Genomic DNA, 22367 nt, shown 5'->3' on the forward strand with positions numbered 1-22367 from the left:
TTCTTTATCTCATCCTTCTTTTTAGTGAGAAAAATTCTTGGTTCCGAGGGAATCATTTCCTTGAACTATCAGTTGTGAACGAGATATGTGTTTGTGTGTGTGTGTGTGTGTGTGTCATTTTCCCTTCTGCGTTCGAGAGGCTGACAGCAGTTTCGACAAGTCCTAGACCAAAAGCTTCTCGTGTTTCTTTCCGTTTGATGGGCGAGCTGGCCAACCATTTTATCGTCGCATCAGCGAAAATGTCCCCACTCTCTTCGAGTTCGCGTGAGTGCGATCGTTTTTGCTTCTAGATCCTCGAATCGACGCTCTTTCAAAGGATATCAACGCCTTTTACAGACCTCGATCGAGGACTTATCTGAAAATGACTCCTTCGTTTTCGGGGAAAGAGATCGATTTGCACGAGATCATATGCAAATACATCGGTGATAGACGAGGTGTAAGCGTGGTTCGAACGTGGAGAACGGAATAGTGAGTGTAACTTGTTGGGTAGATGGGTGGTGTGATTTGGTTGTAAAATCGGGCTATGATGTGGTGTATAAATTTCCCGTGTAAAAGACAGATCGATGAGTTCAGGTGTTTAGAAATTGGTTTGCTGCTTTGAATTGATTAGTTACGGCCGGGCAGCGAATTTTTATACGTTTGCGAAACATTTAAATGAACAAAAATTTATGAAGGATAACCATGAATTTGAACATGGAAATCCAAAATTGCAATATTCGTTAATTTTTATAAGATAATTTATTCGATAAATAAAATTACTAATTATAAGTAACTTCTATACCTCTATGACAATGACATGAAGATGTAAAATTTAATGTAAAATCGAATTCCTCAAGTTTATTAAAATTTCTATTAAACTTTCATTAAGATGGTTATCAAGATTCATACTTATCAAAGCGTTTAATAAAATTTCAAAGGGTGTAAATTTCATCGATATTCTATTAGAATTATAGCCTAATTAAAACTCCAGACGATGTTGAGACAGAAAAGTACAGGAGGTAAAAGAAATTTAGGCACGTAACTGATACATTTCCACGTTTATCTGCAGCTAGTAGGAACAAGGAAATCTTTGATACCGTTGAATTACACCGTGAACAAGGGGGTAGAATGAAATAAAAGCAGAGACATTATTCATCGTGGGCATCGAATTGTACGTACGACGATCGAAAAATCTAGACAAATATGTTCCATTGAACGATCAATAGGTCTCTCCCTCCCCGATCTCTGCATCGTTTTGTCCCAGACATCCCTTTCAACGAAGGCGGATGATTAAGTCCTCGATCGAATCCCATTTATTTTCCGGCAAGAAACCCCTTGGGGCACAGGTGCGATGGCCGACCACAAAACGAGAACATTCGTACAAAGCTGCTTGCGCAATCGATTTATATTCTCTCGCCAAAAAACCTATTTTTCTATGCTTTCGTTGCGCGTCGGCCAGCTTGTAGCTGAAAGCCTGCTTTTCGAAATCTGCTTCGAAGCATCGGTTAACAAAGAAAATAACGCATTGCTGGATTAACCATGAAACAAAAAAAAAAAAAAAAAAAGAAATAAAACAAGCTACCGTTTGCATGCCACGCGGGAAAAGTGTCAGAAGTGGCTTGGCTTAGCGGTGACACGATAAACCTACGTAGTCGAAAACGTTGGGAGCTAGGCGAAATCGGGATTCTCTTTCGATACTGATTGGATCGTCGGTAAATGTTTTCCTAGTAGAAGAGGATATCTATGTAAGTTGGAAAATCTGTGTAGTTTTTATCGAGAGATTTTGCTTGCTTTCCTCCTCTCGTTTGATAGCTTTTTGGAGAATGTTTTTTGAAAAGTTGTGTTATGGGCTGAAAGCAGATATATTTAGATGTTACTATATAAATCCTTTTTATGCTACCGCGTCATCAGTTGAAGTTAATTTTACTTTTTAAAAACGAAATTATCTCCGATAAAATCGATCAATTTCTTCGCTGTGTCTTTATTTTAACATATTCAAATACCTTTTAGGACTAAATTTCTTTTGAGCTAACAGTACTTATATTGACAACATAAAAACCTACAAGTCAGCAAAATTAATATCTCTCATCCAAAACCTCTAAACGCACAAATAATTTACGAACTAAAACAAAAACTAGATTAAATATAAATATTTTCCCAATGTTAAAAATTTTCTACCTGTTGTTGTCCTCCTATAAATGTATCATTTAGCAGAAATATCAAACAATTGAACTTTGGTGGTATTAAAACCATACATTTCAAGACCAAATTCCCGCCAATGCAACCGTTCGTGTGGATTCAGTGCAGGCCGATTCGCAACATGTATTCGTGGATGAAATTTTGAGGAAAGATGGATGAACAAACAGACTTCCGGCGGAGCTCATAGAAATGCTGAAATGTACTTGGCGAGCTCGGAATAATTTCGATTTCAGTGGTCGTTGCACGATCGTTTACACGGGCGCATACCAGCGAGGATATTTCAGTACACTGTGAGGCACGGGGCATGGCATCTTGTTTGGACACTTCTTTAAATCAATTACGAGTTCCTGGCAGGCAAGTTCGGCGAGTAAGTAGCACACTTCCACCCCTACCAGTTTAACGAAAGTTCGGCGAACGCCCTCCTCTCCATTGCCCTCCGCACGGAAACGTGGCATCAAACTCTCGGTTTCCGGATTGTTTGCTCGGCGAATTCAATCGGCGCATTTGCGATTCAGATGATGATCGGGGCAGCTTACGCTCGTGAAATTCGAATATCACAATTACCCAGCCTTAGACCCCTGGTAGGGCCAAATTTTCAAAATTCCACCCTCGCCTCTGGTTACACTACTCGCGTTGCGTTGGTTGTAAGTGTGCTGGTCATTTGCAGGGCGAACACGTTGATTCAAATTATCTTTAATACGTGTATGATGCGAAATGCAATATGGTACTGCATGAAGCACCGCGTGCAACTGAATATTCAGAGTAATGTTGCGCTTAATGAGGATAGTTATTATTGTTAAGAAATGTTTCGAAATTACTTGAAGCGGTAGACTTTCTTTTATTTATTGTCTTGCCTATTCCAGAATAAATCTTCGGAAATTTCTAAGAAATCCTCGTAGAAAATAGGGTATGTAATATAATACGAGATTTTGTTTTTTTAAATTAGCAAAATCATTTATCAGAGAAATTTTAGATAGTTAATAATTAATTTTTAATCTTGATTAAATGTAGCTTGAAAAAATTACATTGATTTAATACGGAAAAATAGTTAAAAGAATTTCAGTGATCTACAATTAGTAATCAATGAATTAAAGAAACTGGGTGATTTAAATTTATAAAGACAAGCGCGCTGATGATTAGCGCACTCTAGGATCGTCTCTGAAACTAGTCAGGGCGACAGTTGTGATCAGCTAGTGGGTACGTGTGAAGTGTTTCTGTGCTTTCCATATTAATGACATGATTTTTACTGATTGGAATAGTTTTTGGTCATTTTATTAAAATATATGGTTTTATGAATATTTCTTGGATAATATGGACAACGTATCAGTATCAAAGGTACAGTACACCTGTTGCTTCTACTTACATAACCTCAACGTGCAGACGCGGTACTTTGTACATCATATGGTTGAGTTAGCTGATACTTGTACAAGATAATTTAATATTGTAATTTTAAATAATTATAAGTTTTATCTATGTACTGCTCTTCTTTTCCTAACATTGATTTAAAACATTATAATTTAATAAGTTTAATTTTGTTGTGATAATTTTTAGGCATAGTGATTATTTTGTTCTTTTAACATTTCATAAATTTAAACCTGTGGACAAAGTCATTGTTTATTATATATGTTATTTATTTTTCAAGTTATAACCTTCTTATAAAATCTTTATACTTTATTAAAGAATATTAAAATACTTCTAGGGTGTCTTTGTACACAAAGGTGCTTATAAGATCGGGAATAAACAAACAAAATTTGAACCACCAGATTATTTAAATGCATCATGGTATCTTACTTATAAAGAAACATGGGAAAGCATTCAAAATGCTATAGAGGTATTTCTTCTATATTAAATGCTAATACACAAGAGTCATTTCGTTATCATCATTTATTGCATCAATAAGATCTTTTAAAATTATAGGCTATAAGGTCCAATATGTTTCAACAAGCTTTAGATGACTTACAATCTTTTGTTTCCAAGGTTAAAGATAAACCAATAGAGGAATTTCAGAATGAGATACAGACAGCTATTCTATTAACTGGTAATATAATTGAATATATATGTATCATTTTTTTAAATTTAATGACCAGATTTATGAAACTATTGGCATTGCAGGAGTTAATGTTTCTGATCACAAGGTAATGTTTCAAAGAGTAGTTTCTAAGCTAGAACCAATAACAAATCATATCGCTGTTATATGGGGTAGAGACTCGAATAATATAAAGAATCTCACAGAAGAATCAATTTATCAGTTGATGAATAATGAAAAGGTACTACTTCAGTTAGCGCAGTTACCAAACTATTAGAAATATGCAGTATTAGATATTACATGTAGTATATTTATCTGTAGGATGATGAAGATATAGAAATTAAGAAAACTCACTGTCATATGAGGAATCTAAAATTATGGCACCAAGAAAATTGTGATCGAAATGATCCTCTGGTTATAATGATAACTGATTTTGAAAGTTCTTCTCCTGCAGTACTGCATGATTTTATTTTAATACTGAGGTATTAGAGTCTCTTGATTGTATATTGGAATGTTACAGACTCATCGGTGGCTTATTTAATTAATATTCTATATCTTTCAGTTCATATGTCAATTCAATGAAATTTATTCTTATTTTTGGTGTTGCAACTACTTTACATGCCATCCATAGATCTTTAACATATGATGTTACATCAAAATTGAATGTTCAAGTAAGCAATAAATGCATCATAGAATTATAAATATAATAAAGAAGATAATAAAATATAGAAATTTCTAAAATACAGTCTCTTTTTAAAATCATAATTTTTGTTCAGGTATTCCATATGCAAAAACAAATTAATATTTTGTCAGACGTGTTAGAAAAGACTGTTTTTTGTACAAATATCCCATTTAAATTGACTGGACGCGCGTTTCAATTTTTAACGGATATCTTTTTGTTTTATGATTTTTCGGTAGAGAATTTTTTACACAGTTACAAGGTATTGGTTTACTTCATTCTTTGTTTACAATTTTTTTTATTTCCTATATCCGATTTTTCGTTTAAGTTATCGTTACGTTTTTAGATATGTATGATACAACATTTTTACGCAAACAATATAAATTCTCTTTGTTGTCAACCGCAAAAGATAAAAAGCAGGATTTCTTCTTTAACAGATGAGGATTGGGAGGAAATTAAAAAATTGCCTTCTATAGAAAAATATATTAGACAACTTACGAATGATAAAAACAAAGATGAATTGCTTAATAATAACAGGTTTAAGGTACGGCTTTATACTTACATATTTAACTCTTACATGCATAGTATCGCTATTTGGCAAAATTATATGTATATCCTAATATAATAGAAAGTAAGAATTATTGAGAAATTTATAAAATATATAAAAACGTCATGATATTGATAAAAATCATACATATATAAAGTTAACACAGATTTATACCTAGATCTTGTTATAGGAAATGCTAATGCAGCTCTTAAATAATTTCCACCAATATATGCACCGATTTTTGTTAGTACTCAAGTGCCTCCATGATCTCATGTCGACATTACCAAATGCACCAATGGGTAAACAGGTACAACCTAATAAAAAATTAATATTTTTCTCAGAATAGTGTACCTAATCTATATGCAATAAAATTTCAATACGTTTCGACAAAGTTTGGAAGATTTAAAAAATCTCCTTTTTAGATTTAGTTTAATACCGTTTTAGCTACGTGAATATTACACAAAAGCAGTTTATATGAGTGATTTGAGAGAATCTCAAGAGTACAAAGAATGCCTGCAATTGCTAAGTTTTTTATCCAAGAAGGAATTTCTTGAAAAATTGAACTCTTTTACAACAATTATGGAAAGTTCGAAGGACTCAATTATGAAGAAAGTTAAAGTAGATCTACAGAACCGTATAAAAACAATCGAGGAAGCTAGTTTAGAAGTAGCTTCGAAACCTGTCGATATCGTTTCTACCGGTGAAAAACTCAGTCGACTTCAATTGAAAGAGGTTTGGAATAAAATTCAACGTTTTTCAGCTGACGCGTGTATTCTGAAAAAACAAGAAAATTATAATATCTTGCTTTGTGTTCCGCTGTAGAAATTATTGAAAATGTCCCAAACACAATCTCGATCGCCCTATAAGATAGCTCAACAGGATTTGATCGATTATTTAGATCAAAAAGTGTTTTCTGTATACCTTATCAATCCTCATTACGTACCTGGGAACGAGATATTTTGCTTCAATGATGGCAATTTAGCGAAACAACATGTTCGTGGATCTTTGAGAGCAGCGATACACACAGGATTGAACGATCCACATGTGTACTTAAATGTAAGTGAAACAGAAATAATTTTTGTGATGTTTGTGGTGTGTATGTTGCATGAGTTTAATTAAAGTAAATAAAATTAAGCTTTGAAAACACGATGTTATCTGGGTGAATTTATTAACATTAGAATGTCGAAAATTCTATACTAAAATTCTATAGTACTAGATTCATAATTATATTTCATAATACCATTATCCAGAATTCCGTACTATCTTCAAAGTAATTAATTGAGAGTATGAAATTATTTTCATGAGGAATCAGAAACACGGTACTTCAATAAACTCTTCACTCAAGAAATCATAAAAATCATCTCCTCATATATTTTACGAGAGAAATATCTTCTCCTCTTCCATGAATTGTCTGTGTAGATCATTTCTGCATACCATTCGAAATATAATTCGTTAAGAAGTGTTCGTGATCCTCATTCAATTGGTTTCGTCTGGAAGACGAACGTTCGTTCCCCTCTGTTCGTGTGTTCATTGTGGCTTACGATTCTTCCGATGCTATCGTCCTCACCCTCTATCAGTGGTTGGATATCGATTATAGATTTTTCGTAATGGGAAACGATGCCGAGGTCTCTGTCTTGCAAGTTGAAGTTAATTGGAAATACATATTTCAGTGCGAGTGCTGCAAATTGGAGAACGACGACGCCATCCCATCCACGCTGCCTGACCTCAGTATAATTTACAAGTTGCACTTAGAATCCAGGAAGCTGATCAATATGTACGACTGGTTACAGGTAACAATCTGTTCCGTGTTTGTGTTTACAGATTAATACATAGAGTAACTCACGAAAGTATTTGCACAATTACCATGAAAAATTTCTGTGCACTTATATATCGTATACGTTTTATGAAACATTTAAAAATAATATTTTCTTACATTTTTTTGTTTTAAATAATAATATCATTAAATTTTCAAATGAAAGTTGTTTGATTCTATGATGGAAAATTAAAATATTCATAAGCACAGTAATGAGACACGACAGTACTGATTATATTGATCAAACTTGAAACCAATTTGAAAATGTATATAGAAGATAAAAGATACTTATTGCAAACATATACTTAGTAGGAAATTACAATGTTAAGGCTTATTAATATAATGGATAATTGAGTGTTTAAAAATGTTTGTGACCTCTGCGAGATATAGGTATACTTGCAATAAATATATTGTAGCTTCTAGGTGCATTTTCAGATTTGTTGCAAATTTTATCATATATTCATGAAAATCGTGTCTCATTATTTGTGTTTCATTACTCGATGAATGAAATCTAATGAAATTTCAAAGTGTTTTGTATAACATAATACATATTATGTAAGACAGTATGTACATAAAAGGTTTCTAGAAGTGTTCGAATACTTTCGTGAGTAACTGTATGCGTTCGTTTTGTGATTTTAATCGGACTAGCGAACGAGTGATTCACGCGAGCGCTGTGTTATAAATGGGGTCGAACTGGAAAGGGGCTGAGGGTTGTTTTATTTTTTCGCGGTCATTAAGAGCTTGGAAATTCACCTGGTGTAAGCATTGGACAAAGGAAATTAAAGTCAAAGTATATGCATACGTAAGTGATCTCTAAATTACGTGGAGCTGTTAAAGAAATAGTAAGATGGAAGAGATAGTACACGATAATATACTTTTATAAATTATTGCTTCGTGTAATTGAGATTAAACTCTTTCCTTCAAATGATTTAATATCCCTACATATTTGTCTGTAATTACTTTGCTTGATGAATATAAGTGATTTCTGCAAGTATTTTTACATTTAGAAATATATGGAGATTGTTGATACATTCCTGAATGGAATAGAAAACGTATATATATATATAAGTAAAGATCAAGGAAAAGTTTCTCAGATGAAAGTTATTTGATTTTGTGATGGAAAATAATTAGAATATTAGACTTGTTTAGTTGTTATTTATTGATATTTTAATATGAATGTCCGTTTTTTGGTAGAACCCGATATTTCTATTATTTCCAACGTATTATATATTTCAGAATATTTTTACGGATATTGATGACATATGTCAAGTTTTTAAAGAATTTTGTTAATTTTATATCTGTTTCATAAATCTACTTTACGTTAATGCAAATATAATACGATGATTCGATGTTACGTTAGCATAAAGTTTTAACTCAATGTTATAGTGTAAGTTCACGTGCTTGTTTATTTACAAATATACATATATGTAGCGACGCATTTTATTCTATTTCATCGGGGTAGAAAAAACGAATGTATCGTAATTTTTGTTTAGTTTGTATATTGATTTATTTCTGCTCTCGTGATATAAAATTTAAAAAAAAAAAAGAAATATTTGTGGAAGCTTCAATAATATTATACAGTAAACATAGACAATATTAGAATTACCAGCAAAAAATAATATTCAATTTTGCAATAAAAATTCAGTACATGTTTTTATATGAAAAGTTTCATGATATTTTGTATAAAATATTCCAGATAAAATTAATATTTTAATTATTTCGTTTCATTTGTTGCAAAGTACATTTTATCTCGTTACGTGTGAAATCATAAATCCAAGCACTTTTGCGTCGCCTAATCCCCGACATTTATGTTCCTTTATACGAATACGAAAAAATTACGCCACGAAATAGCGAAATGACTGGAGACAGGAGCATTTTCTGAGAATTCCATTTTCACGGTCGTCGACCACGGTCCGTAAGGTGTTAAGCCACATTCGCATAGAAAGGCAGGCTTTTAATGGTGTAACAGGCTCCTGTTTGCTTTTAAGATACAGCTTATTACGCTAAAAATACTCGGCTACTTCATACAATTCTTTTTACTAAATATTCCTTTGTTTGAAATTCGTATTTAACGAAAGAATAATTTAATTAATTGTTAATTGACTATGAACTATTTTAAACAATAATATGCACAACACTATTTTGTTTGGTAATTTTCTTCGTTTATTCGCTGACTTACATACAATATTTATTACATATCGATTATTATTATGTATCGATGGTAATTAAAAAAATTCAAATGTGCAGGACAATTCTGTTTATTGAATATTGTTTATGCTTATGAAATTTATATTCTTAAGGATGAATAAGCTTTTCTATGAAACCTCTTTTGATTTAAGCCCCTTAAATGAATGACACTTCTACTATAATTTCCTAAGACTCTGTCATTTTTATTTGATACTGTACGACTATATTATCCATCTCTTCATCGCATTTCTTTTCGAGCATGAATCGAATAAAAATAAAAATGTGCTCTTTACTATAGTTGGTAGAATATTGTAAAATCATTAAAGTATCATAAAATAAATTGAATAAATTGAATATTATGAAAATAATTGCATCCAAAATGCGACTATCTTCTGGAAAAAGACTTTGTAATCTCTTAAATTAGAATGTCGTTCTTTGCACATTAGAAATGCAGGCTTTAGATTAAACATTATCTTTAGATTCTTGCATCTACTGCTTTAATTCAAACATCCTTGCATCGGGCAGAAAGCTATATCATTCTAGCTCTAAAACAGATACTCTTGTAGCTACCACAAATAGTTATAATACTCTTGCAGGCATTTTTAATCATCGTGGATCCAGTGGGCGGTACAAAGGAACAACGGGACGTGGACCCAAAATTACAGTATCCTTTTTCATTTAGAGGTTTTCTCACGTCCGTACGATTCAGGAGTAATGGAACGTACGAAGATTTGTCTAACCGCGGTACGTTTGAAATTCATATCATAGCTCGTAATGGTGAAATCGTAAGCTCGTAGTGGTTACTCGCCGGGATCGTATGCCTCTTGTTTGAATAATTCACACGGGAACACGTGTGAATTTTATGATGGTTCACGGTATCCTTAACGGAGATTTAGAGCTCGTTTTACTCAAGCAGTTGCCGAATTGGAGTTCCTTGGTTTCATCAAGAGTTCACGACAGAAAACGGACCACGTTAAGCGACTCACATAATTATTTCATTTATTTCTTAGTCGATTTTCTTATGTTTTTGTTTTTTTTTTATTTGTAAATTTCACTTATTGCTTGATTTATTATATGTAAGGTATATTTTTAATTTTCTAAACTTATGTTTTATTTTTGTGCAGAGAAATATTTTTCAATTTTTTTACAAATATAGCTTATACACACATTTGGATTAGTACACGTGAGATTTATTTTGTACTCTTGTAACCTGCGTTTTAATAATAATAATAAAAAAAAAAAGAAACAGGGAATGGTATTCCGTCATTTTTATTTTCTTCCAAGAAATATTTTTCAATCTTTTTCGTTTATAAATCTTTTTTCTATGTGTTGTTCTATGTGTTCCATGTATTATACTTTCCTAGCGTGAATTCTAGGACAAAAAAGAAAGATATCGCGTAACTTTCATTTTTTCTCACAGAAATGTTTCTCAACTTTTTTTAATTTTTAAATTTACCTTAAGTCCACATTAGCTTATTATAGATAAGGTTTATTATATATTTTTCTTCCTCCTTAAGAAAGAAAGGAGAGAAGTGGAAGACGATATCATGTAACTTTTATTTTTTATTTTTTTCCAAGAAATATTCTTTAACATCGCGTAGCGTGCAGAAGTTTCCGGACAAGCACTTCCGTAGCTTCGAAAGGGGAAAGCTAAGATGAAATTTAGATAACACGGGAGAATAGTATGGTGGGAAGGAAAAACAGAAAGTACGGTCGAGAAACGTTCTTATTTATGAGTATAATTATAATGATTAGGGATAACTGCGTTACCTTTTCCACGTTCTAACTATCATTAGATAGACTAATGTCTGATAATACACGTATACGATCGGTGTACTACGTTCTGAAGAACTTTTTAATCATTCGAGGGGTAGTTTCAAAGGATAATAGTCAATTTGAAAGGCTGACAATTATTTGCAAACTACAACTTTTATGGCTTCGAAAATTGATATTTTATAAAAATCGTATATTTTACGAGAATACAGCTTTCGGAGTAATTTGAAATGACGATGGAAAAACTTGACATGTAAGTATTCGAAATCATTAATCATTCTTACCCTATAATAAAAAAATAATAATACAAATAAAATATAAAAATAAAATTTTAATTTTTCTTTTTCTTTTTGCTAATTCTATTATATGCGGTAAGAAGAAAATAAGATACGAGTATTTAATAATTTTGGGAACAATCAGATTCTTGGGTAAAGATGCTTTTTATATTAGAGTTTCAATAGTTCTACATTTCTTGCGTTTTAAAATTTGAAGACATTTCAGGCTCTATTGTCCATATTTTCAATGGCTTACTACGAATGCGTTCTGTTACTAAAGTGCGGAGGAAATTTGTTTATGAAATATTGTTCATGAATTGATTGCAAGCGTGATACAGTTAAAAATTTATAGAACATGACATTATTGGTTTTTCTGTTTAGATGTTAAATAAAATTGTAAACCTGCAGATATTTTTTCCGATACGTATCACTAACAATAAATTTTTATGATAGAATATGTATGTATTTCGATCCTTCCTTTTGTCTTTTTTTCTCCATACTGCGCGTGCATCTGTTATTTTAATCATTTTTATTTTTGAAAGGGAATTTCTATATTAAAAAAAAAAGTTTTCTTTTAATCGTACACGGTACTAAACGAGAGATACGATACGAAAAAGAAATTTATATGTTATAGCTACATTTTCGAAAATAAACTCAGGTTTACTAATATTTCCTATATAAAAGTATAACACATTTACATGGATGTATATAGTATACATAATGTATACGTGTATCCGACAATTTTTGTCAAAAGTACTATTATCTCCATGTTTCTTGATAATAAAATCTTTTTATCATATAATTGTACTTCAACTAAATTATTCAAGCAATATGTAACACGCAATGTCATCTAGTTTAATCGACGAACTATGAAAATCCACTTAGTACGATATAAATATTTAGTTCATTTGGTAGCAAGGAATTTCAATTTCACGTGTAAGTTATCAAAGTTACTTCGACGTCATTGTGTTAGTCATTGTCAGATGTTAAAGCGCATCAACTTCAGTCTTTTAATATCTCAATTTTATTTGATAAACTCTAACTTTCTTTTATTTTGCACAGTCTTTCACTCGTCTAAGCAAACTATAGAGATCTCCAGTATTATTCAGACGGAAATAGTCAGTCACGTTTACCTAAAACCAGGGTCTTCTACTTGAAAGTAGTTCTACAAAGTGAATCTCCTGCTGATTGGCCTAAGGCAGTGCTGAAATCGCACTCACGTTTTCATTTTACATATTGCATTGTAATATATTATCCAGTTTTGTACAGATTATAGTATCTGCCCTAACACAGATCAATATTGATTCCTGATGACAAGTCACATATATCTACACGATATTTTCACTGAGACATATTTTTTAAGTGATCCAATGAGAGAAAATCATTATATATCAGAAAATATTAGTCGTGCACTTCTCAAACAACATTTGACAGACACTCAGCTGATTTTCGCATTTTCAACATCTGAAACTGCAGTCAGTCATTTATAACTAAAGATCCACACTAAATTCCGATTTCTCCATTTGAGATTAAAAAATAGAGTAATTTCTAAAGTAAAATTGCTCCGAAGCAAAGCAACGTTTCGCGTCCTCAAACTCGAATAGAGCCCATCTCTAACACTCGAAAAATTTCACAGCCTCAAATTCTATTTCTATCGGTTGAAGTTACAGGACAGGATAATCTTTAAAGTCAAATTTCTTCGGAGTAAAATAATTTGAGCAGAACTGAATGATTAAGATTGCGCAAGACAACCGGAAATTAATTCACCTAGCATCGGACTGGAATAGAAGCAACGCGTACAGCAATGGTTAGGTATTGTGTGACTACACGTTGGCGGAAATCTTCAACATCGATCATGCCGGTATCGCGAAGCAGGCTTTCAGGGGTTCGTATATGGTACAAAGGCATGTGGATCAGTAAGGAATGTGTCAAAAGCTGCGGGCGGCACAGTTAAGCGGCTTCTCCCTTCGTAAACGTATATGATAGATGACACACGTTATGCCCATGCATTGAATAGCGAATTAAATTTTGCTTGCTTCACAAATTTACTCTTCCGCGGTCTATCCGCATCAGACACCTGTCATCTATACTACTCGGTTTGTCTAGACGCGTTGCACACCACGCATTCCACATGCGAAACGTCGGTAATGAGGTTTTGTGTTGACAAAAGGAAAGATTGGTTTCTACGTGTGGTTGGTCTCGATTGATAAATTGAAATCGTAGACGATGCAAGCAGCGAGGAAATAAGACACGAATTTTTTCTATTCTTGCGAAGGATCTAAATGCCATGTGAAACAGGATGAAACGTCCTTCGATAACAATTAGTCCAAGTTAGTTGTTCGACAAACGTACTGCTGAAATAGTACAGCAAATGATAAAGTTGAAATGATAAAGTTATAGTCCATTGTTCAAGATCCAATATTAGAAATGGGATTGAGCGTAGTGCAAATGTTTTCGAATCCGACTGGAAAGTTTCAAACTCTTTATGAGTACTCCGACAAACATAGTATATATATGATATATATTTTTAAGTAGATTTTAACGTAGATAAGTTGATCAAATATATATTTAAGATTTTTATGTATTAATTAGAAGATTTTTATTTTATCTGTGCTACTCTTGCGATCGTTCACTGTCTATTTTAAAAAGTAAGGTAGTTTCATACAGAGTTTGAAACGTCGATATTTTATAACTTTAAGTTTATAGTTAGTCAATCGAACATTGGAGCATAAGTACAGTTGAATGTTTAGTTGAACAACATAGTTGGTTCCACCTATTTCCTTACCAAAGATCAACATCCTTCCACTTTAGCACTAATCTAATATTACATCAAGAGTTTCTGTAGTTTCCAATTGTAGTACGGTGTTTAGCTTACCTTTGTTATGCTGGAAAGCTACAAAACAGCACGGTTTTTCAAGGAATAGTTATAATACAGAAAAAGGGCATTATAAAACCGATAAAACTAAAAAAATCACGAATTTAGTTTCCAAACACTGTTACTCGGCAAAACGTAAAATATTCACATTTCCAAAGCACGATAAATTGGATAGAATAGCGATTCGAAACACTAATAAACGACATAATTCTATTATTTACGTTTATACAAACAACATAATTTTCCATTTGAGTATTATTAAGCATAATGGATACGAAATACTATAACTTTGTAATGCGTCAAATCAATGACCCAATTCAACTTCATTGGAAATCACCATGAGAAACGTTTCATCCACGTAATAATTCAACTTCCTAGGTGCATATTGATGACGTATGTCGTTCATTTGCATACAACTGTACCGACCATGCCACGAGTTTCAACGATTCGCTATTATCCAGATTTCGTTCCGATTTCTGATCCACGCTATCCTTGATCCTCGCGAACCGTTCTTTCCTCATCGTTCTTTCATTCTTCCTCTCTCTTCTTTCTCCGCTTTTCTTTTAAATTCAGAATACCAATGGACCTTAAATAAAGGAACGAACTCACTGGTTACTTCTAGATTGGGAAAAAAAAGGAGATAAAGAAAAGGCGACGGCGGAAAAAGAACTTTTACAAGCGATTGCAATCGTTCGTGTATTTTAACGGGCGAAGACGAAAGTGAACGAATATCGGGGAAAATTAATTGAATTCCCACGGTTGGATTTCCTTCGTCTGACGTGTTACAGACAAGTTACCACTGCTGTTTTAGCAAATTTTAGCTTCTCTGAGATAAGAATAATCGCGGAATAGCTTTCCGTTCGCATTTTTCGGTTTCTCATGTTTATAGCGTTTATAAAAATGAATGTGTTCTTGGGTGTAATATATTCTTCAGAATTAGAAAATATTTTTTTGCTACAGTAACGACGATTAATGACGATATAATAATAAAATTGCTGTTGATTGGCATCGCTTTGTATTGTTGAAAATTACTATGAAACGTAGAAATTATTATTTTAAGTTTGAAACTTGAAAATTATTATTTTAAGCACGTTAGTGGTGAGAAATGATAATTTCTGATTATTTTCTTTATATATATTTTATTTTTATATTTATAGCATATTTTAGAAAAGTTGATTTAATAAAAAAAGAATACTAATGTGTGTTCTAATAGACACCATCTTTCTGGGATAACAATATTCTCTTTCTCTATTTTGCTTTCTTCTTCACAAACAATTTTATATTTCCCTTTAATTATGTATTTATAGGCAAAATGAAGACTTTTTATATCCATGTACGCAAATATGAAAACAAATAATTAGTCGTATATTTTTAATCTTTTGATACGTGTATTACACGTGTTTCGTAAATAAACTTTATAGTGAATAGTACGGAAGAAAATATTTGTTAGCGTATAAAAAGTGCAAAAATAAATATGTAGAATTTATATTTAATTAAATTGATTAACAATTTCAATAAAACTTTAATAACAAAAATTTAATAATATTGTTTACAACTTCCGTTATTTTAAATTTTATAAAATATGCAAGTGAAAATTCTTTAAACAGAATTATGAAGAGTAGAAAGACTGAAAATACATAGAAAATGAAGTATGGGTTAGCTTCTACATTTAGTTTTCATGTAATCACTGATGCTACTGACCGTACTAGCACGGTTTAATTAAACGAAGGGGCCGTGTTCGTTGAACGTGTTACGAAGTTCCTTGATTGACGTTGATTCCGTTGTTGGAACAAGAAAGAAGAAGCCGAGTATCTTATTCTTCTTCGTAATTAAAACGTCCGCGTCTATGACGAGACGTCTGCTGGTCGTTACTTCTTTAGTATCAATTTGCAAGGGGACTCATCTATTTTCAGTAGTACTGCTTTTTCAATTAGCCCTGCGTATTTCTCAGACGTAATAGCAATTTGTTAACATTTAAATAGCCTAGTATTTAAAATTTATTGGTGTATCAGTAATTACTTCGATGCTTCGGTTAGATTTAGTTAGTTACATTAAGAAATTCGAATTTTTCATGCAATTATATTATCATTAGTTATGCACAATTATTATATAATATTACGTGATATTATATTATATTTTATGCGATTATCTTCATGGAATAAAATTATTTTAGAGCGTATGAAATCCTCGATGAAATAGCAAAAATTCCTATATTCCTAATATAAAATTTATATGATCATTATTAATCACCTCGTAATGATCGCATAATATATATATGTTATTTTTCTCAGAAAAACAAGAACTCTAATATTCTCCTTCTGCCTTTAACAAATTTGTCTTTCAAAACGTTAAAAAGCAACGACGACAAAAGGCCAGCACTCAGCATAAATCTTTAAAGAGAAGCAAAACCGTTCCATTGTAGATCTGTCGCAAACCTGTTAGCCCTTTAATACTGGCAAAAGGAGCTCTCCTTGCCGGTCTTCTCTTTCGTGATTCAGAACGCGACAAGTCACAAGAGTCGGTCATGCAAAAAGTGCTACAAACGATTTGTTCGTTTTGCTGGCTGATTCAATCTCCGTCCACTTTCGGTGCGGCAATCGATCTCCTTACGTTTGTACGTTCGAGCGAGTATCCATTGGCAAGAAAAATCTATGAAAGGTTCACTTTTCGGAGTTAACGTGGAACAGCGGCGCTGAAAGGAATCAGTTTTTCGCCTGAAGACCGACTAAACCGTCCAAGTATTCGTGTTCCGCTCAATCGTCATGACCCCGATATTCTTTTACTATCTTCCTTAACTTGTCCATATCATCGAGCGAACTAATACTTTGCGATAGGTCCAAATCGATCCTTTATTCTTTTAGTCGGCGAGCATGAAGTCTGCGCGAATATACAGCATGTTTCTGGATTTAATAGCTAAACTTTGTCATATAGTAGCAGATAGAAGAAAGTTTACAATTTGTATCTGTGTAGGTATATGAATGTAGCTTTTAGTTTGATATTATATATTAGTAATCTAGTAATCTATTTATAATATATTAATAATATCAATAATATTATTATTTAATAAATTAATTAATAATATGAACACATAGCGTGTATTATATACTATATTAATATGTAACTTAGTATATTAGTAACTTTCCCATCAACAATTTTTATTTACCAAACACATTGGTAATAGAAATGTTATACGTTCAATGCTCTTGTTAATTATAATCTAATTTTGTAAAATTACAGTGTGTTTTATGTTTTTCTAAATGATCCACAAATGAAAGTCCAATGGCGTGTAAATAGAAGCGATATTAGGAGCCACGGTATTGTTCTCTTCGGATTTCGTAATTTTATTATAAATACAACAATATATTGACGAAGATTGTCTGCAAAACCTTAGGGCGCTTTGTATATTCTTTCAGTATTGGACAATGTTGTATATTATGCTCCTTCGTGGTGGTTGGCACAAATATCAAAGGTGCTCGTAAATTTTTGTATGAATGATGCATGATTTTTATATTTTGAATGATGTGTCGTATATGCTTAAGTCATACTAGTGCGGAATAGTTACGTTTGAAGTTTTTATCAGTTCTCTTTTTTATCGGACAAGTCTGGGATACAGCAATTGAATGATATAAGATTGAAGAAGGTTGACTTCCGTTAATTGAAACTGAAACTGTAAAGGAGTATAGAATACAACTTTGAACGAGAAAGATACTATAGAAGTGTATTGTATTCCGTATTAAATTTCGCGTTGTATTTACTATACCAATAATTTAACTTCTATTTTAATCAGTGAATATTTCTTCGATTCTTATAATTTTTCTCAAACGTTTAGGAAGTTAGGAACGAAAGTTCAAATTTGCAGTTTGATAGTGGTTGAAAATAATTTTTGTTCTCCTTCCTTCCAAGAATTTTTTATATTTCAGTCTTATTGAATTAACTCATTGTTCGCTCTAAGCAGCATCTAAGAATTTAAATATATGGTGCTGTTAAAAGTGTTAGATTCCGTAGAATATCTTCGATTAGAAGAATGACTAGACTAATAAATTAAAGGTATCGACTCTTATGATATTCTCTAATTGAAAACTCTTAAAGCATGATGATAAAATTTTGCAAACCATACAAATTTAAATTTTATAAAAGTTTCTATGTCACACAAATGTAAGCACGCCAGATAAATTAGATACGCGATAAGTATACAATTTCCATCTAAACCCCTTATTACTCACTGCTGACTAATGTCACAAGATGAATCTTTAAAATTATGCAGCATGTATCTACTTACTTGCAAGACTATAGATATGTACAGTCTTACAGACGTCATCTGCAGACATTCCGCATTCATTGTCTATGGATATTGTATGCGGAGTATTATATCGTACATGTCGTATATTATGTTGTGTCCATATTTTACAGAACTTTGTGGACATCTACAAATCTCGTATGCAGAACGCCTGTCGACGATGTCTGTAAGTCCATACATATCTTATGACTATATTTTGCTGTAATAGAAAAATACGACTATAGCAGAATTTACATCACACTATGAAATAGTTGCCCGTACTACAAATTTAGCTACCTATTTCATTGTTTGCTATACTATCTACATATATCTGTCTAAAAACACGAAAGACAAATAAATAATCTACTAATTTCTATTCGAATTTCCTGTATTTTTTTGATAACAGAAAAATACGATTACAGCAGAATTTACATAACGCTATAAAGCAGTTGCACATATAAATTCAGCTATCTATCAAAAGACAAATAAAAAAGCTATTAATCGCTCTTCAAATTTCCTCGTATCACGATTTCGTTTAACATCACGTCCCACTGACCCAGCTTAAAACTCTAGAACAGCCGTGAAATGCTGTCTAAATCAGGAGCGAAAAGAAATACGATCTACTGGTTTCACGGCTTCTTAACGAGCGTCAGATGGTGCAATTTGTATTCACGGCGTTCAGCCGGAATTGATGTTTCTCTCAGCAGAGTTTCCTGGCGGAAACTGATTCGCCACGGCACACCGGCCAATATGCCCATCGTTTTTCCAGACAAGCATCCTCAGCTTTCGACAGGCTTTCGCTATCGAATCGACCAGCTGGCTTCTCTCTTTAGTTTAGTTCCACGATATTTTCAACGTAATCTCTTTCCCTCTTGGAAAAAGGATAAAGCCTAGAGACGAACGGTGACTCCGAAGATACGACCGGGTATGCTTCGGGTGTGATGCGAGATTGATACGAAGAAGCTGTTGAGATTGATTTCCGCGTCGCAGAACGAATGATGGCAGAGTAAGCCCGCAATCCCTGTGGGCTCCTACTAACTTACTCGGGACTGTCTTAGAGTGGTACACCTCCACTCCCGGTTCTTTCCATCCGGGATGGAAATAAGTCTGAAAATGAAAGGAGAATACCGTCTCCCGTGGGAAATGTAACCTGCTTGTTCCTCGTTTTATGAATCTTCGAGACAGGCCTTCTTCTTCTGTAGCATTGGCCGCGAAATGGCTACGGAATACGAATCGAGGAAATAGTGTTCGAATTTCTGTGTCTATCAACCTTTGAATGGAATATAATGGAAGATGGGTCAATTTTCATATAATACATGCAAATGTTCCACATTTGCTATTATTAAGCTGCGGATTTTTACGTATTTAATATTATAATTTAGTGAAATTCGAGAATGTAGCATTTCACAAAATGCACGTAATATGAAAAAATGTATAAAATATATGAAATATAGTGTCCTTATAATACCTGGTAGGTAAGATCATTTTCTATGTGACTATTATAAATTGTCGGCGTAAACAATGTTTCTTTTTCACAGTATGTCGGGCAATGGATGAAAGTCCAAACACTGAAGCCTATGAATGATAATTTTTTATATCTCAAAATACAAAGAAGTGGGCGTAGATTTTAATACTACTCATCATTTTTATTAAATTCGCCAGTTTGTTGTCAGAAATAATGTTAAAAATTTACTGATAAGTTATGGTTAGTATCATTGTAAGTTATGGTTAGCTTTCATACTGGCAAGTAATTTTTTTTTACAAAATTAACATCCTAATTTTTTATGTTTAAACGTCCATCAACTTTGAACTGAGTTTTAAAAAAGGTACCGAAATGTACCTCCGTGATTTTTCGTACATTAATTAAAGATACGTTAAAAATTATAATATTATTAAATCTAGTTGGCAAAATTTGAGAGAATAGTCAAAATCGTTATCAATACCTTCATCACATCGCGGTGTATGCTTGGCGTAGTGTTTATATTTATATCTTTACATTATATCCGACTAGTTATTGCTAATGATAAATGACAATGGAAACAATAGTGAAACTTTTTATTCATTATCTACACGGTAATACATATAGGAATTTCACTTGTAATTGGACTATTGAAGTTCTGTGAGTAAACCATTGGAAAATATTATGTTTTTTTTGTTGGTAGATAGCTAGACTCTATAACGATGCTTTTCCTTGCCAGGAAAATGGGACATTTTAGAATTTACGATAATAAAATACAATATTTACTCGTTGTATGCGACTAAATAGACATTGCACATTCATAGTTTCAGAGCGTTGACAGAAATCGATAATGTTAGTGTATTTAAGCGTAAGCATCGCGTGAAACATCAGCCATCGCAAGAACATAAACACTATAAGCTGAAATTACGTGTCGTCGGCAAACATCTATCGAAGAACGTTCGAAGAAGCCTAACATCTGACGTGCACTCCACGTTTCAGTTCTGAAGTAGCATTAAATGTGTAATTATGTTAAGAAAGACGTTCCTGCGTCTTTCATGCAAGATAACAAGAAACATACGAGTTTTTTTTTTATTTAATTCTTTACATTCACAATTTGTGCAGTTTGGGCATTTGGTAGAATTGAAACATACGAGTACGTGAGGAATTATTTTGTAATTGTTTTCTTCAAATAAATTTTTTAAAAGGAGGAAAGAATAAATTCAAGAAAAAGTGAAGTTATAAAATTAAAGTTGAATTTCTGAAGAAATTTATGATGCATTTTTAATTAAATCTAATAAATTAACTCGAAAAATTTCCTAGGATAGCAATATAATAATTATTTAATGAATTGTATTATTTATAATAAAATCTAAGAATATTATTTAAATCACAATGGAAAGCAAATTTTTCATTACTAAATCATCGAACCAGTAATCATTTTTTACATTAAAATCTCATTTCTTGAAAAATTCATTTTTCTTAGCCGTGTTATTCTTGAAACTGCCCGATATTATAATAACGATAGACGATCTTTATTGTACAAAGAAATGAATCTGAAGAGAAGACGAAAGAGCAGGGCATATGTAAGATCACAACAGAAGATACGTACAAATTAAAATTGTGTAATTTTCTTAATTAAAAAACATGACATAGGAGACTGCTTAAACAAAAAGATAAACTAGCGAACGATAATAAAAGAATGATTAATTCGTCCAATTTACTGTTTTACATACTGTGTATAACAAGTTAAGTCGTTATGAAACTATCATTAATAAAAGCTCGTCGTTCACAGATTTCATCATGTTTTCTTATAAAAAATTCGTAAGAATCAAAAATTAAATTGTTGTACACAATTTACGTTATAGGAAAACTGACTTTAAAATTTATCTTTTCCCGTTTGTAATAACACCACAGTTATAAAGTTTATTTAAGCATCGTTTTTTAATTTCCATTATTTTTCAAGCGTGGTTTCACCAAGATTGAGATTTAATTTGTTTTTATAAACACTGCGCAGCATGCGAGATTGAGACAGGCAAACTGAAAAGAAAAGAACGTAAAGAAAAAGAAAGAGAATCGCTAAGTGAACAAGTAGAAAGAAGCAAAGACGGAAAGAATGAGGCGGAGAAGAGAAAGTTGAGTTCCGAGTGGAGGTGAAATGATAAATTAAACCGAGCACACTAATGTGCTGCAGCAAAACAAGACGGCCAAAGTTGCAAAATTATGAAACTTCCAAGACTAATTGTGAAACTTTTCGCGATGTACAAAATTTCTGTAAACTT

The 22367-nt window shown here is 32.4% G+C and overlaps 2 protein-coding genes across 7 annotated transcripts in view; one reads left to right on the forward strand and one right to left on the reverse strand.

Annotated features, from left to right (window-relative positions):
* Fas1 (fasciclin 1 Fas1 domain-containing) overlaps positions 1 to 22367 on the reverse strand; it is a 385067-nt gene that overhangs the window by 100414 nt on the left and 262286 nt on the right. The gene's annotated exons all lie outside the window — the stretch shown is intronic.
* The window catches only part of Orc3 (origin recognition complex subunit 3), a 234957-nt gene continuing 215930 nt past the window's right edge, over positions 3341 to 22367 (forward strand). For 2 of the 3 annotated variants that reach the window (XM_076621245.1, XM_076621244.1), the window contains exons 1-12: positions 3341 to 3513; positions 3878 to 4009; positions 4096 to 4216; positions 4291 to 4445; positions 4526 to 4686; positions 4767 to 4875; positions 4981 to 5145; positions 5230 to 5427; positions 5621 to 5737; positions 5875 to 6162; positions 6253 to 6486; positions 7101 to 7220. In XM_076621245.1, coding sequence (XP_076477360.1) covers positions 3490 to 3513; positions 3878 to 4009; positions 4096 to 4216; positions 4291 to 4445; positions 4526 to 4686; positions 4767 to 4875; positions 4981 to 5145; positions 5230 to 5427; positions 5621 to 5737; positions 5875 to 6162; positions 6253 to 6486; positions 7101 to 7220 — 1824 coding nt within the window. In that variant the 5' untranslated portion in view covers positions 3341 to 3489. Of the gene's footprint in view, positions 3514 to 3877; positions 4010 to 4095; positions 4217 to 4290; positions 4446 to 4525; positions 4687 to 4766; positions 4876 to 4980; positions 5146 to 5229; positions 5428 to 5620; positions 5738 to 5874; positions 6163 to 6252; positions 6487 to 7100; positions 7221 to 10026; positions 10095 to 10326; positions 10689 to 22367 lie in introns of those variants that run through there. The other variant, XM_033346507.2, reaches the window with a different exon arrangement.

This window comes from Bombus vancouverensis, chromosome 9 (genome assembly GCF_051014615.1).
Source record: "Bombus vancouverensis nearcticus chromosome 9, iyBomVanc1_principal, whole genome shotgun sequence".
Lineage (NCBI taxonomy): Eukaryota > Metazoa > Arthropoda > Insecta > Hymenoptera > Apidae > Bombus > Bombus vancouverensis.